Source organism: Lagenorhynchus albirostris, chromosome 4 (assembly GCF_949774975.1).
Source record: "Lagenorhynchus albirostris chromosome 4, mLagAlb1.1, whole genome shotgun sequence".
Lineage (NCBI taxonomy): Eukaryota > Metazoa > Chordata > Mammalia > Artiodactyla > Delphinidae > Lagenorhynchus > Lagenorhynchus albirostris.
In genome coordinates this window covers 111,991,088-112,006,115 of record NC_083098.1, presented here as the reverse complement: position 1 = coordinate 112,006,115, position 15,028 = coordinate 111,991,088, and the positions used below count along the sequence as shown (strand labels likewise).

Here is a 15,028-nt window from a genome sequence, read left to right as displayed (position 1 = left end):
GGAACCCCTTCCAAGCTCATGTAGCTATCAAGATGGAGCAGGGACCTAATGGCCACTGTCCCAAGACCCACTGTCAAGCCACTGCCTGGCTGGCAGCATGCTGTCCCCAAAGGGACTGTGGCTTCACAGCTGGGGTTTGCAGAGCATGCTGGAAGCACCTGCCAGGTGCCCCCTTTCTTTACTAGAATCTGCAACCCTCAGCCCCAGGTTGATATGTCCCTGGTCTGGACTCTGCCATCTGGAGAGGTCGGCAGAATTGCCCAAGGTCACGCCATCAGTGAGTGGTTGAGCTGGGGCTCCCACAAGGCACGTCTGCTTCCATCACCCATGCCCTTTCCATCATGGTGCTGGGTCCGCAGTGACAGCGAGAAGGCTTCAGCCTCCCAGCAGGGCTGTTTGTCCTCTTCCCCACGTCCCCTCCCTTTCTTCCACCTCTTTCCTTTTCCTTGCCGTGCTCACCTTTCCCCTTTCCCTCATTCTCCTTCACTTCCTCCTTTAGAACATTTTGTAGCCTGTTCTCTGGGCCGGGCACTGTTGCAGGATCCTGCACTTGAGATGTTCACGGTTTTAGATGAGCAGCAAGTTTGTACATCGACCGTTTACAGGTTTGCCTCCTGCTTTCACATAGAAGCCACCTGACTATGCTGAGCTCCGCCTTGAATGAGTGGTACATGACTCATTCAGAAAGACTTGTACGACTGATTCAGGGAGGAAAAGAGAGACAGGCAGGGGGATGAAAGTGGACTTCTTGCCTGCCCACCTTTTCTGTCCAGCTGATGGGTTACCAGCTCCGGTCAGAGGCAGCCATCCTGAGTGGCTGTTGTGCACCTGTGACACTCCACAGACATCCCAGTCCTTCTGATGGGCTCCTTACAAATGCACAGATGCATGATTTTCAACCTGGAGGACTCTGGAGGGCATGTACATTTGAGAATAAGTTAATCAAGTTCCAAGATAAATTTCTGTTGGATTGAACTGAAATTACAGGTTAATTTGAGAATTGTCTTCCCCTCCAAAAATGTGGAATGTTTCTTATTTTATGTGGATCTTCTTTTAAGATCTTTAATAGATTTTATATTCGCTTCCATTAAGTAGGGTGAACGTCCACCTCGATATGCTTGGGACAGTCCCAGTCTCCCCTGTCATCCCCACGTCCCTTCCTGTTAGCTCTTCCTTTTACTCTCAACTTGGGCGAGAAATCATAGGGTCACCTTATGGGTAAGGTATACGTATACATAAGGTCTTGTGTATTCTTTTTGATGATTCCCAGATACATGATAGGTTTAGTTGCAATTGTGAGTTATTACCTATTTTCAGTTATGTTTTGGGTTTATTTGATACTGATGTAAAGAAATGTTACGAATTTTTATAAGTCTTTCCAGACTCCCTTATTTTCTATCTCTGGAGCCAGAGTGCTGGGTCCAAAGTCCCTGTCTCTGTCACTTATAGCCCTGTGACCTTGAGCAAGTCACTTAACCACTCTATGCCCTAGCGTACTCATCTTTCAAGTGTGCATGATAGGTACACCTACCTCTTAAGATTCCTGTGAGAATGTGTCTGTTGATTTTTTGCATTTGGTCGTAATGTCTACAAATAATCGCAGCTTCGTAGCCTCCTTTCTGATTCTTACGCCTCATTTCTTTTTCTTAGCAGTGTGTCAATGTCCTTGTCTGCTTATTCCATCATCTCTCTCATTTCCATTGGTTGATTTTTCCCTGGATTATGGATCGTTTCCTTCTTCTTTGCATGCATGGTAATTTTTGATTGGATGGTAGGCATTGTAGATTTTACATGTTGGGTACTGGATTTTGTATTTTCTTTAATAGTGGAGTTTTGACATGTAGGTATGTTCTTTTGGATTAATTTTATCCTTTCAAGACTTGCTTTTTTTTTAAACATCTTTATTGGGGTATAATTGCTTTACAATGGTGTGCTAGTTTCTGCCTTATAACAAAGTGAATCAGTTATACATATGTTCCCATATCTCTTCCCTCTTGCGTCTCCCTCCCTCCCACCCTCCCTATCCCACCCCTCCAGGTGGTCACAAAGCACCGAGCTGATCTCCCTGTGCTATGCGGCTGCTTCCCACTAGCTATCTACCTTACGTTGGGTAGTGTATATATGTCCATGCCTCTCTCTCGCTTTGTCACAGCTCACCTCAAGGCTTGCTTTTAAGCTTTGTTAGGTTGGGTCAAGAGCTGCCTTTAGTCGAGGACTAACGTATCCCCGCTGCTGAGGCAACACACCTCTGAGGACTCTACCTGATACCTTGTGTGTCGTGGGGTCTTTTCACTCTGGGTCGTGGGAACACAAGCTCTTCCCAGCTCTGTGTGAGCTCCAGCAATGGCTCTGCCTATTATTTCTGGTGGTTCTTTCCCTGGCCTGGCATTGGTTTGTTATTTGGGTTTTTTTCAAACATGCACAGTATTCAGCCAAAGCCCCTTGCAAATCTCTGAATCTCTCTCTCTCTCTCTCTCTCTCTCTCTCTCTCTCTCAGCAGCTCCCTCCTCTTTAGGACTCTGCCCCACAAATTCTAGGCACAGGGGCCTCCCAAACTCTGCTTTTGTTTTCTGAAAGTACTGAGCCTGCTGGTCTCTCCCTGGGTTCCCCAGCACATCCTTTTGTGTACTAGGAACTGCATTCAGGCTGTAAGCTGGGGCAACCGTGGGGCTCACCTTGTCTATTTCCCTTCTCTCAAGTATCCCAGTTCTGTGCTGCCTGTTGTCCAGTGTCTGAAAACCATTGCATCATGTGATTTGTCTAGTTTTCTAGCTGTGGGAAAGCAAATCTGGTTACAGAGTAAATTTGTTCCCTGTTCCTGTATCATGGCCAGAAGCAGAACTTTCTAACCTGTCCCTTTTTGATTGATTTTTACTTCTAACAGATCCTTAAAAAGAAAAAAACCCTATCCTTCTGTTATTGATTTCTACTTTTAGTATGTTTTAGATAGAGAACAAAGTGTATATGATAACAAGTCTTTGGAATTTATTGAGGCTTACCTTGTGGCTTTATTTGTCCTCCAAAAGGCTGAGTATTTTCCGTTAGATATGGAGACAAGGGCAGTAGAGGCAGGGAGGACCCAGGTCATGAGAGTCCTGACAGCTACACTGAGAAGCTCAGACCTTTTGAGGGAAAATTGACAAGATTTAGGCACTTCGTAGAGAGTATCTCTCAGGATATATTCATTAGTAGTTCTAGAAGTCAGTCTCTGTTGGCCAGTCCTCCTCTCCTGACCTCTGCTCTCGTTGGTTCTAGGGGTTGGGGGCCGTGTCTTAGTCTGACCTGTTCTCTTCCTTCTACTTGTCAGTGTGAGATGGAGGTTAGGGTTGCAGTCCCAGCCCCCGTCAAGAGCTGGACTGGTTTCTGGGGACTGAGGGGCCCTGAGGCCAGACACTTCAGCAAGGATAAGGTTCCAGTCTCTCGATGCCCACCTCTGTGTTCTGTTAGCAGAATTTTAATTGATGGATCCAGAAACGAAGGCAATATTTCAGTTCATCTTCGGTGCGTTCTCTTGCTGGTTTTGCACAAAGTATATATAAATTTCTCATAAATTTTCTCTAGGAGCACTTCAATATAAATGAAAGTGACATGACCGTATTTTCTGCTCACCCACGATTTCTGGTACTATTTTAATGATGTTGCTTCCATCTGGGTGGTGTGTCTACCACATAACCGTTCACCCATCCATTATTCACTCACTATTTCTAGGTTTCACGAGATGCCATGCTTGCATACTTCATTAGCAATCCCTCCATCAGGAGTGGAACTCTTGCAGTGCAATCAACCACGCATCCTAGTGTGTTTCTGCAGCAGCCTCGGCAATTATGCAGAGGTGGCTGGCGCTTCTGTCAGGAACAGCTCTTCACACACCTGTCATTTCAGAAGTGGCTAGAGCTTAAGCATGAGAATAATGTGCTCATTTTCAGATGACATGACAAGAGAGAAAACTGATGGTACAGGTCTTTATAAAGCTTAGAAAAGAAGGCATATTGGAAGGGAATGCATTTTAGGAAGAGGCGAGAAAATCCCTTCATCCACCTACCAAGACTGGGAAAGCCGCCAGACGGTTCTCTTCATGTCTACTCTTGCCCCTGTTTTATCCCTTGAGGCAGACTCTGTCAAAGTCATCTCCCTGAAACACCATTTTAAGGAAAGTTTCTTCCTTTTTTTAAAATTTTTATCTAATATTGGAGCATAGTTGATTAACAATGTTGTGTTAGTTTCAGGTGTACAGCAAAGTGATTCAGTTATACATATACATATCTATTCTTTTTCGAATTCTTTTCCCATTTAGGTTATTACAGAATATTGAACAGAGTTCCTAAGGGAAGCTTCATAGTTTCCCACTGCTCCCAAAGCAGCCCACTTATATTTTTAATTTCTAATTTTTCAAGAGTTTTTTCTCTCTGAATGCTCTCTACGAAATAACATTGTCTTGTTGCTTTAAGGCTACAATAACTCTTGTATCTCTCTGAGAACATTAAGTTTTTCAAAAAATTCCTGCACATTTATTATTACCTCTACGTTCATTAGAGGCTTTCCCAGGTATGTGGCCATCCTTGGTGGTCTGCTCATATTTAAGAGTGGAGTACTTGGGCTTCCCTGGTGGCACAGTGGTTGAGAGTCCGCCAGCCGATGCAGGGGATACGGGTTCGTGCCCCGGTCCGAGAAGATCCCACATGCCGCGGAGTGGCTGGGCCCGTGAGCCATGGCCGCTGAGCCTGTGCGTCCGGAGCCTGTGCTCCGCAACGGGAGAGGCCACAACAGTGAGAGGCCCGCGTACCCCCCCACAAAAAAAAAAAAAAGAGTCGAGTACTTAAAAGCTACTTGGAGGCTCTGACCTGTAAGTAGGGCTTGCAGACTGTGACCTTCACGCTGCTGTGACTGGGCTGGACCACTCACTTGGTGAATTCCCAATGTCTGTAACTTTAGAGCTTTCTTGAAATCTGGTCAGAGTGCCCAGAGAAGACCAGTCTCCTGCCTAAATGGTAAAGGCCTTGCTGCCCATATGTCAGGAGCCAAATGAGGGAAGAGAACTGAGATTTTAGTAGTCAGTATGTAGAGTTTTACTTGAGTCCTTCTGCCTTAAAGAGAGCAGTAGATGCATGTTATAAATCTACTGTCTTTCTCCAGGAATCTCAGTTGTTAATATTTTTCTACATTGTGCATGTTTTTTTATAATTAGAAATGAAAAAACTTTTTAAAGGAGGAAAGAAAACTCTCAATATTATAAACTATTGTTTTATCTTTTTCCTGCAACCCAAAGGAGACTCTATTTAACTAATTATAGTAATGATAACAAAATAATACTAGTGGTAAGAATACAGCAGCTACTACTTATTGGGGGCTCATTAGGTACCACAGACTCTACAGGCATTGTTCCCTGTCATTTTATTGTTTGCTTTTCAGAGATAAAACTGAGACTCAGAGAGGTTAAGCAGCTTGTCCAGGTCACACAGCTAGTTAGGTGGTAAGTTTTTATGTAGGAGATAACAGATCAGCCATAAACACAAGAAATAAAACTATGCTGACTAGTTTAAGGCAGTACTCTTAATTTGTTTGAGATTTTTGCACTTTAATTATGCAGATGAGGGGTTGAGTGGCAATGTCTTTCCAGGCATAGAAATCAAGTTTTCTATCTTAAATTTAAGCACTAATGATGTTTATTTAGCCGGGTGTTATTTCATTCAATAAACATTAACCCAACACACCTTTACTGAGTCCACTCCCCTCCTGATGCAAGATAAAGGAGAGAGTCTTAAATTTTGAACCCATCCTGCAAAGCATGGTTTAAACTGACCTGCTTTTTGAGAGGGCCAGCCACTAGAATACGAGTACATTCTTATATTTAAAAAGTGTTTCATCAGCGTCTCCTCCCAGCATTTGGATGTGAGATTCCTAATGTGACTCCTTTCTGACCCCTCTCTTTCCACATGGAGGGACTTTGCTAGTGACATCCTGGCCTCTCTGCATTCCTTGCCCACTTCTCTCCAAAGAGAGTGTTACCTGATTGGCGAGATTAAAGTAGGAACTGAGCATGCTCAGCGCAACTCCCTCCTCTCTTTGGAAGCCAGCCTGCCTGCAGGAAGCCCCCATTTTCTGACTACAATGTGATGAGCTGGGGGGAGGCCTGCTGTTTGGAGGACTGTCCACTCCTTTGCAAACACATCTGAGCCGCATTCTCCAGTCTAGTTTCCATCAATATCAGAGCTGACATTTGGTGTCCGTCTGGCTCACCCATGCATCTAGTTGTATATGTTTCCAAACTTGTGCAAGGAGGAGGGGTGTAAGGTCTTGAACTTCTTAGAATCTCAGTAATTCTCTGATGATTGACAGGTTGATTTTATTTTGTGTTTAAAGGACATCCCAATGAATAGAAGAAACTACTCCTTCAAAACTGCACATTCTACCAGGGAAACCAGTTAGGAAGTTGTTTGAACTTCACATCTAAAATAAGAGTATTTAGCAGCATATTGTTTTGCAAATGAATTTTTATTAATTTAGGTAGCTTGAATATTTAATTAAGCCTGTCATTAATACCTCATAGAAATGCAAATCTGTATCTTTTCCCAGGAGTTCTTTTAAACAAGGATGAAAGCCCTCTTCGGAGGCGTATTCTCATAGGGCTAGAATTAAGAAATTAAGCTTTCCGAAGAAGAAAGAGGATGTTAGAGACTCTTTCTTCTGTTAATTTCACTGCAAGTTGTTCTCGAAGTACATGCAAAAGGCTTTACGTTTATCCCACATTTTAGGAATGACTTTGCATAAGTAAAATGAGATATCCCTCATGGCCACCTTACTCTGCCCTGCGTCTCTGCAGGGGACTAGGCCTTACAGGGTATTTGGGCCACTACCTGTCCAGTGGTGGGGAAGATTGAAACCACACGGAGGAAATGTGGAAATATGAGCTCATGCAGGTGTGTAAGGAGGGGGCCTCTCATCCATTTCTTGTTCACCTGCCTGTCACTCATGTTTTTCCTTTTTAGTAACTTTAACAGGCTTGCCAAAGCCCTTTCTGTTGCCTCCGGAGAAAGGCTACCTACCTCCCCTTAGCAGTGAGGGTCTCTGTAATGTGGTTTCTGTCTGACCTCTAGGTCCTTATCTTCCACTTTTCCTTTCAGCTTTGGTCTAATTCACCCTCTCACTAACCCCATAGGGACCCCATACACTCCTGCCTCAGTGCCTTTGGTTGTGCTGTTCCCTCTTCCTTAATGCCTGGATCCTTCAATATCCAGTTCAAAAGCTGATATCTTCACAACCTTCCCTGACCCCTCCCCCTCTTCCATCCTCTAAAATATCATAGCGCTATATATGGACCTCCTTTATGCCACCAACCATGTTCTACCTTTAATAATAAAATTGGTACTAACAATAAACAGGGCTTCCCTGGTGGCGCAGTGGTTGAGAGTCCGCCTGCCGATGCAGGGGACAGGGGTTCGTGCCCCGGGCCGGGAAGATCCCACATGCCGCGGAGCGGCTGGGCCCGTGAGCCATGGCCGCTGAGCCTGCGCTTCTGGAGCCTGTGCTCCGCAACCAGAGAGGCCACAACAGTGAGAGGCCCGAGTACCGCAAAAAAAAAAAAAAAAAAAAAAAAAACAATAAACAACAACAGCTAGCCATCATTCAACGCTTCAGTGTGTCAGGCACTGTTACAGTCAATGAAAAGTAGTAGATTATTTATTTATTTATTTATTTTCTTTCAAGTATTTGTTTTTGGGGTTTTTTTTTGTTTTTTAACAGCTTTATTGGAGTATAGTTGCTTTACAATGGTGTGTCAGTTTCTGCTTTATAACAAAGTGAATCAGTTATACATATACATACGTTCCCATATCTCTTCCCTGTTGCACCTCCCTCCCTCCCACCCTCCCTATCCCACCCCTCTAGGTGGTCACAAAGCACCGAGCTGATTTCCCTGTGCTATGCGGCTGCTTCCCACTAGCTATCTATTTTACGTTTGGTAGTGTATATATGTCCATGCCACTCTCTCACTTTGTCACAGCTTACCCTTCCCCCTCCCCATATCCTCAAGTCCATTCTCTAGTAGGTCTGTGTCTTTATTCCTGTCTTGCCCCTAGGTTCTTCATGACCATTTTTTTTTTTTTAGTTTCCATGTATATGTATTAGCATATGGTATTTGTTTTTCTCTTTCTGACTTACTTCACTCTATATGACAGACTCTAGGTCCATCCACCTAACTACAAATAACTCAATTTTGTTTCCTTTTATGGCCGAGTAGTATTCCATTGTATATATGTGCCACATCTTCTTTATCCATTCATCTGTCGATGGATACTTAGGTTGCTTCCACGTCCTGCCTATTGTAAATAGAGCTGCAGTGAACATTTTGGTACATGACTCTTTTTGAATTATGGTTTTCTCAAAGTAGTAGATTATTTAATAATCAAAATAACCTTACTGGGGACTTATTTTGCGTTCGGCCATAACGGAATTGAAGCATCCGATTATCCCCTCACCTAAAACGAAACAAAACAAAACAAAAATAATGAACAAAATGTATGAAATAATGTGTTTTTTAAAACACTGGACAACAGTCAAAAGTGATCCCTGAGAAACAGGGAGCAGATGAGTTGAGCCGTGTGACTGTCCTGGGTACGGCCCTGAAAGAGCTTCCAGGCCATGGCGCAGGGGAAGGAAACCAGGCAGAACCTGGTGGACTCCTCGAGTGAAGAAGACAAAGCTAGGAATTCAGAGAAGCTAAGTCATGTGCATGACTAAATAAACATAACACCCGGCTAAATAAACATCATTAGTGCTTAAATTTAAGATAGAAAAATTAATTTCTATGCCTGGAAAGACACTGCCACCCACCCCATCATCTAGATAATTAAAGTGCAAAAATATCAAACAAATTTAGAGTACTGGCTCTGGAGCCTGTGCCTTTCACCATGGTGCCTACTTCCCTCCTCAATTCTGAGCTCTTTCAGGATTAGATACGTGTCTAGTGACGCACCCGTCCCCATTCCCTGGGTGCGTCACACATTCCTTTATATTATACATATTTGGTGCTCATTAAATTTTTTTGGATGAATGCACAAAGATGTAAATATATTTTCTGTTTGTGAACTTACTGTGAAAAAAATAACGGTGGGAAAAAAGAGTTTGCTTGAAGACCGTTAGGATCTGTAAAGCACTTCAGAGACTCAGTTTCCAAGTGTCCCCATGAGGAAGTAATCAGACAGCGCTCTTGGGGCCCCATTCTCACAGGGCATCGCCCAGTCTTGCAAGGACATTGGACCACCTCTACGAGCTGTGCAGGCTCCTCCACACAAGCTGAGTATAGCTGCTGGCCCTCGAAGAAAGCCCACCTGGAAGGCGCGGGCCAGTGATCCGTAATTACCATGGAAACAGATCACCGGACTGTCACAAGTGGCTGTCACCTGGTGCTCCAAACTAGGGAAAGACTGGGGTCTGGTAGCATCCTTTTGATAACAAGACTTCATGTTTCCTTTCAAGCAGGGAAATGAAGTGTCTTCTTCCAGAGAAGCTGTTTTCATGCCATAGTTCTGTGTGTTATTGCCTCTGATCCCTGTTGCTAGTGGGCTGCAAATATGCAGGTCCCCACAGCGTGTCTTTGAAGAACTAGTTTCACTTGTTGTCCTTCCTTCTCCATGGCCTGTGGTAAGTGCCACCCCTCCAAGAAGCCTTTGCAGGTCCCCCAGCAGAGTTTTCTTTTCCAGCCAATAATACCCAAAGTGGGCTATTTGCTTCTTTGGGGCACTTTTTCCTCCTTCCTGCAGCAGAGTTCTTCCTGAAGGACAGATCACACAGGTGAAATCTGATCTCTTTAAACTGGGATTTACCTTCCTCTGAAGGACACACAATGGGCACAGGAAAATTGCACAGCCATGGGAGAACCCGGGCCACCATCTTCTGCCAGCCTCTATGCCGTGTAAATATTTTCCCTTGGGCCAGCTACTTTATAACCTCTGAATATAAACATACAAATCTTAAAAATAGGTTACGTAGCAGCAAACAAAATTCCATTTTTTTTATTGTGGTACAATACACGTAACATGAAACGTACCACCTTAACCATTTTTTCAGGATCCAGTTCAGTGGCATTAAGTACATTCATGTTGTACACAGCTGTCACCACCGTCCATCTCCAGAGCTTTTAATCTTCCCAAACTGACACTCTGTCCCCATGAAGCACTAACTCCCACCCCTCCTCTCCCCAGCCCTTGGCAACCACCATCCTACTTTCTGACTCTATGAATTTGACTACTCTAGCAAACTCATAGAAGTGGAATCATATGGGATTTGTCCTTTCGTGACTGGTTGATTTCTCTCGGCATAATGTCATCCGTGTTGTAGCATGTGCTAGAATTTCCTTCCTTTTTAAGGCTGCATAATATTCCACTGTATAGATAGACCCCATTTCGTTTATCTGTACATCTGTTGAGGGGGTCCTTGGGTTGCTTTGACTGTGGCTATTGTGAATATATTCCACAAACCTTTAAAGATGAAATGAAAGGCTTCATCGAGATATGATGCTTGTGTAGGCTACTTTGGGGGTTGTACTTTAGCTTCCTGTGCAGGGGAGAGGCGTGCACACTTACAGGGACCTGCCTTTAGGGGCTCGGGTGGTGAAATCAGAGAAGCAGTAGACTATGTTGTTCCCTGTAGGAAGTTTCCTAGAGAAAGTGTAAGAGGTAGTGATAGCAGAGAAAAAATGTAGAGAAGCTGGAATGAACTACTTAGTTGAGTGAATGAGTATAATGAATGGATTCTCTCATCTAGAGGCTGCTGGGCCCCTCGGGTGTTGGGCCCTCCCCTGGAAGAGCTCTGTCCTGGTGGGGTAAACAGTGTGGTACCAGCTGGGGAGAGGAGCTTGAGAGACAAAAGAAACACAAGGAGGGCGACAGATGTGCAGAGTGAGGATGCTTCAGAGTGGCTCCTTGGGAACCAGAGACGCAAAGGCCAAGTAGGAGATTTTCAGGAGGACAAAGATGAGGGATGTTTGAATCATAGCGAAGAGCTCGGATGACAGACACAAAGAGCATGGTGTGCAAGGCCCTGAACTGTCAGGAGCAATGGAGGTCCCACGTATGTGGGTGGAGGTGGCAGAACAGACCAGACCTTTCCAGCTGTACCTTCGCTGGGATCGGGGAGGGGAGGGCCTTAGGGGCTGTGTTAGGAAGACTGAATTTTCATCCTTTAAGATGGGAGGCTTGAAGGAATTTGCCCTGGAGAGCAACACAGTTCGATTTACCTCCGAGAGTGATACATGTGGAATGAACAGCGGGACTCTGAAAGCCCCGCAGCATCTTTATAAGCAGAGAGGCCCTTGCTGTCTTAAACTGCGCACTGAGATTCCAACGCTGCTGCCTTGAGACCTTCTTCAGAATCCCGAATCGATGACCGGCTGCCTGCCTGCACGGATATACATACACCGTGCTTTTGTAAGCCGCGTGCTCTGTCCTCCGCCGTCCCTCCACTTACTGTTCTCTGGTTCTCTGGCTGGCCCCTCCCAGGTCCGAGGAGAGTTGCTTCGCGAGAGGGTACAGCAGCTGGAAGCCCAGGAGGGATGCTTTGCCGAGTCCCTCGTCTCCCTGCAGTTCCAGAAGGCGGCCAGGATGGCCAAGACCCTGTGGGCGTACACTGCCCTCCTGACCATCCAGGACCTGCTCCTGGAGGAGCTGAGCGCGTCAGAGACCCTGACCAAGTCAGCCTGCACGCAGATCCTGGAGTCGCACAGCCCGGTGAGTGACAGACCTGGGAAGGAAGGCGCGGAGGGCCGCACCACATACCTTGGTGTTTCGTTCTGGTGGCCACCTCCACTTCTCCCACCATTAGGTGGGTGGTCCACTGTCCTGTGCCCACTGCAGCGTCCTGGAGAGGGTTGAGTGAGGAAACTTCCATGGGAGCGTGGTGCACCCTTGCCGCCCAAGGCTGCTCTATTTCATTGCCTCCAAGGAAGCAAACCTTTTGAATTTTAACATTTTTAAAATCTGGGAAACTGGGATGCCTCTTGCAGCCAACAGCAGTATTGTATCTTTCATACTACTATGAAAAATAGCTGTATCGCTTTCAATGAATGGCACCTTAGATGCTGTGAAATAACGGATTATTTTTTATTTTCAAAATTCTAATTATTCCTACCTGCTGCATTTTTTTCAAGGCGTGGGAGGTATACTCGTAAAACAAAAGCTACCGACGTAATGGTTTTGAGGACTAATTTTAGTCCCTGTATGTATAATTTTAGAATTTCATGTATTATTATAATAGTTACAGTGAGGAAAGGGAACTCACATTTATCGAGTGTCACGTGTGTGGCAGGCAAGCACTAATGAGCTGTGAAATGGGTGTACTCTCATTTAAGCATTAACAATTCATTACTTAATTGTGCGTCTTAAGATGATCATTTAAGCATGATTATTAATAAGTTGCGATTTTATGCTGCTTTGCAGTTACGCGCTTTGTCAGGCATTATGCCAATTAATCATCGAGCCATGCCATGAAGTCGGTACCTTTTCTGTGCTCAATTCTCAAGTGAAGAAATGAGATTCGGGCAGGTGGCAGGTCAAGTTCTTTCCGAGGTCCACAGAGCTACTGAGTGACAGGAGCCAGAAATGTATCCCTTTCTCACTTCAGACCCCTGGGTCATGTTCATGGACTAGTTGATCTTGCTAATGGGGGTTCCCGTCATTTCTTTACAGAAGTCATAAATAACATGAGACCCTGAAGAGTCCAAGTTATTTTTCCAGCAAACATAGTGCACCCTGCACTGTGACGCCTGTTTGTAGGGATAGGAAAGAAGGGGAAGCTTTGCTGATATCCCAGCACAAAACATCCAAATGCTGCGTAAATAAAAATAAACATACTTTTTAATGCTTTGTGACTTTGCAAGAGAATGAGGAAGATCCCCAAGGGCTAAGGATAGCCTGGAGAAGCTGAACTCATAGAGGGAGATAGAAGCAAATCCAGAGGCTGAAATCTAGGGGCAAAGGGTGAAACCCAGAACGCCCAGGGATAGGGGATTAATTTGAAGGACTAGGAGATGGGGCTGTGGGATGTCCTGAGGAGACAGAGTGCCCAGTGAGGCGGGAGGAGAAAGCCACCTGTGGTCAAAGCAGCCACCAGGGTAACCTGTCCATCTTCAGCCCTGCTGGTGGCAGGGGGTGAGGGGGGCGGGGTGTGAGTCTCCTCTGAATTTGTCACCAAAGGCTTCTTCTAATGTGACGAAGGAATCCAAAAATACTTTAGCCATTCAGTCGGGAAATCTCCAAGGTGATAAATTAAATTTAAATAGGTCCAGGTGGGATGCCTGCCCTGGTGCATGGCTAAAGCTAAGGCAGATCCTGTCCAGAGGAAAATATTCTCAATCCGGGCACCTCAGGATTTCTATGAGTTCTCAATTAAAATTTAAAGAGTCAGTGAACACATAAAGATGCAAGACAAGAGGACCTGTGGATAAGAGACACAAAACACCAGCAGATTAAAATCCCCAAGGACTGTAGATGTCTGAATTATCAGTATAGAGTATAAAAGAATGATTTATGAAATTATTTAAAAAGTTAAAGATAATTCCAAAATGATTTAAAAGTTTCATTCACCCAGAGAGCAGAGAGATTCTCAACTTGCATGTATGTGGTAAAAGACCCAAAACAACAAAAAGAAAAATTGACCAAACAGGGAGAAATTGAGAGATCGCTCATCATGGTGGGAACTTTCAGCACACCTCCTTCTGTGGTTGAACATTGATCAGATGAAACACCAGTGAAGATACAGATGAACTGAATCACACATTTAACAACCTGTATTTAATGCACACATGCAAAATCTCACAGCTAACGGTTAACGAACATACGTTTTTCTTCAGCACATATTAGAACAGTTAAAAAGTAATTGACCATGCATTACCCTGTTGACCACCTTTTTGAAAAAGGACAATTAAGTTTAAATCCGTTTTTTTAAGAGATTAAAACTTCCATACTTTGGAAGTATTAAACATACTTCTTAATAATTCATGGATCAAAGAAATCAAATTTTCAAAGAAATGGAAATTTTCAAATCAAAAGAATGGAAATTTTCAAATCAAAGAAATGGAAATTTTAAAATTCAAAGAACAGAAAAATAATGTAGATACGACGTTTCTAACTGCTTTTTTTTCCTCTCTAAAAAAGCAGTTATTAGAGAGAAATTTATGCCCTTAACTTATATTGAAAAAGAAGAAAGGCTCACAATTGAAATCATGTAAAAAGTTAGTGGGGGGCTTCCCTGGTGGCGCAGTCGTTGAGAGTCCGCCTGCCGATGCAGGGGACACGGGTTCGTGCCCTGGTCCGGGAAGATCCCACATGCCGCGGAGCGGCTGGGCCTGTGAGCCATGGCCGCTGAGCCTGCGCGTCCGGAGCCTGTGCTCCGCGGCGGGAGAGGCCAGAACAGTGAGAGGCCCACGTACCGCAAAAAAAAAAACCCAAAAAACAAAACAAAACAAAAAGTTAGGGGGATAACAACCACAAATGAACCTGTAGAAAGTAGAGGGAAGGAAGAGAGAATAAATAAAATTAAAAACAAAACTACAGTAGAAAGAATCAATAAAGTGAAATGTTGAATTTTTTGAGAAAAGTCTAATAAATATACAAATATCCAGAAAGACTGACCATTTAAAAAAGAGATGAGGGACAAGTAATATCAGAAGTATAAAAATCAACATAACAATAGGTGCCCTAGAGTTTAAAAAAATAAGAGAATTCTGTGAACAATAATTTTATGTAGATGACTTTAGACGTTGCAATGAAAGAAAATTTTCTAAAAAATTATAGATCACCAAAATTGGTTCAACTAGAAAAAAAATCTGTATAGTTCTATTACCACGAAAGAAATTGATTCAGTCGTTTTGAAATCTTCTGACACACGTGCAAAGATATCTTACCTTGATAGTTTTACAGGTGAGCTCCACCAAACCTTAAGGTAGCAAGTTTTTCCAATCTCATGTAAGGATTATTTCTGATGTTAAAAAAAATAGGGAATATTCCTCATTTCATGAAGCTCAGATAACCTTGAC

The 15,028-nt window shown here is 44.0% G+C and overlaps 1 protein-coding gene across 1 annotated transcript in view; it reads left to right on the top strand.

The window, feature by feature from the left end:
- The window catches only part of EVC2 (EvC ciliary complex subunit 2), a 140,569-nt gene that overhangs the window by 101,843 nt on the left and 23,698 nt on the right, over nt 1-15,028 (top strand). Inside the window, exon 17 of the mRNA XM_060148525.1 lies at nt 11,496-11,723. Within this exon, the coding sequence (XP_060004508.1) occupies nt 11,496-11,723 (228 nt within the window). The remainder of the gene's footprint in view (nt 1-11,495; nt 11,724-15,028) is intronic.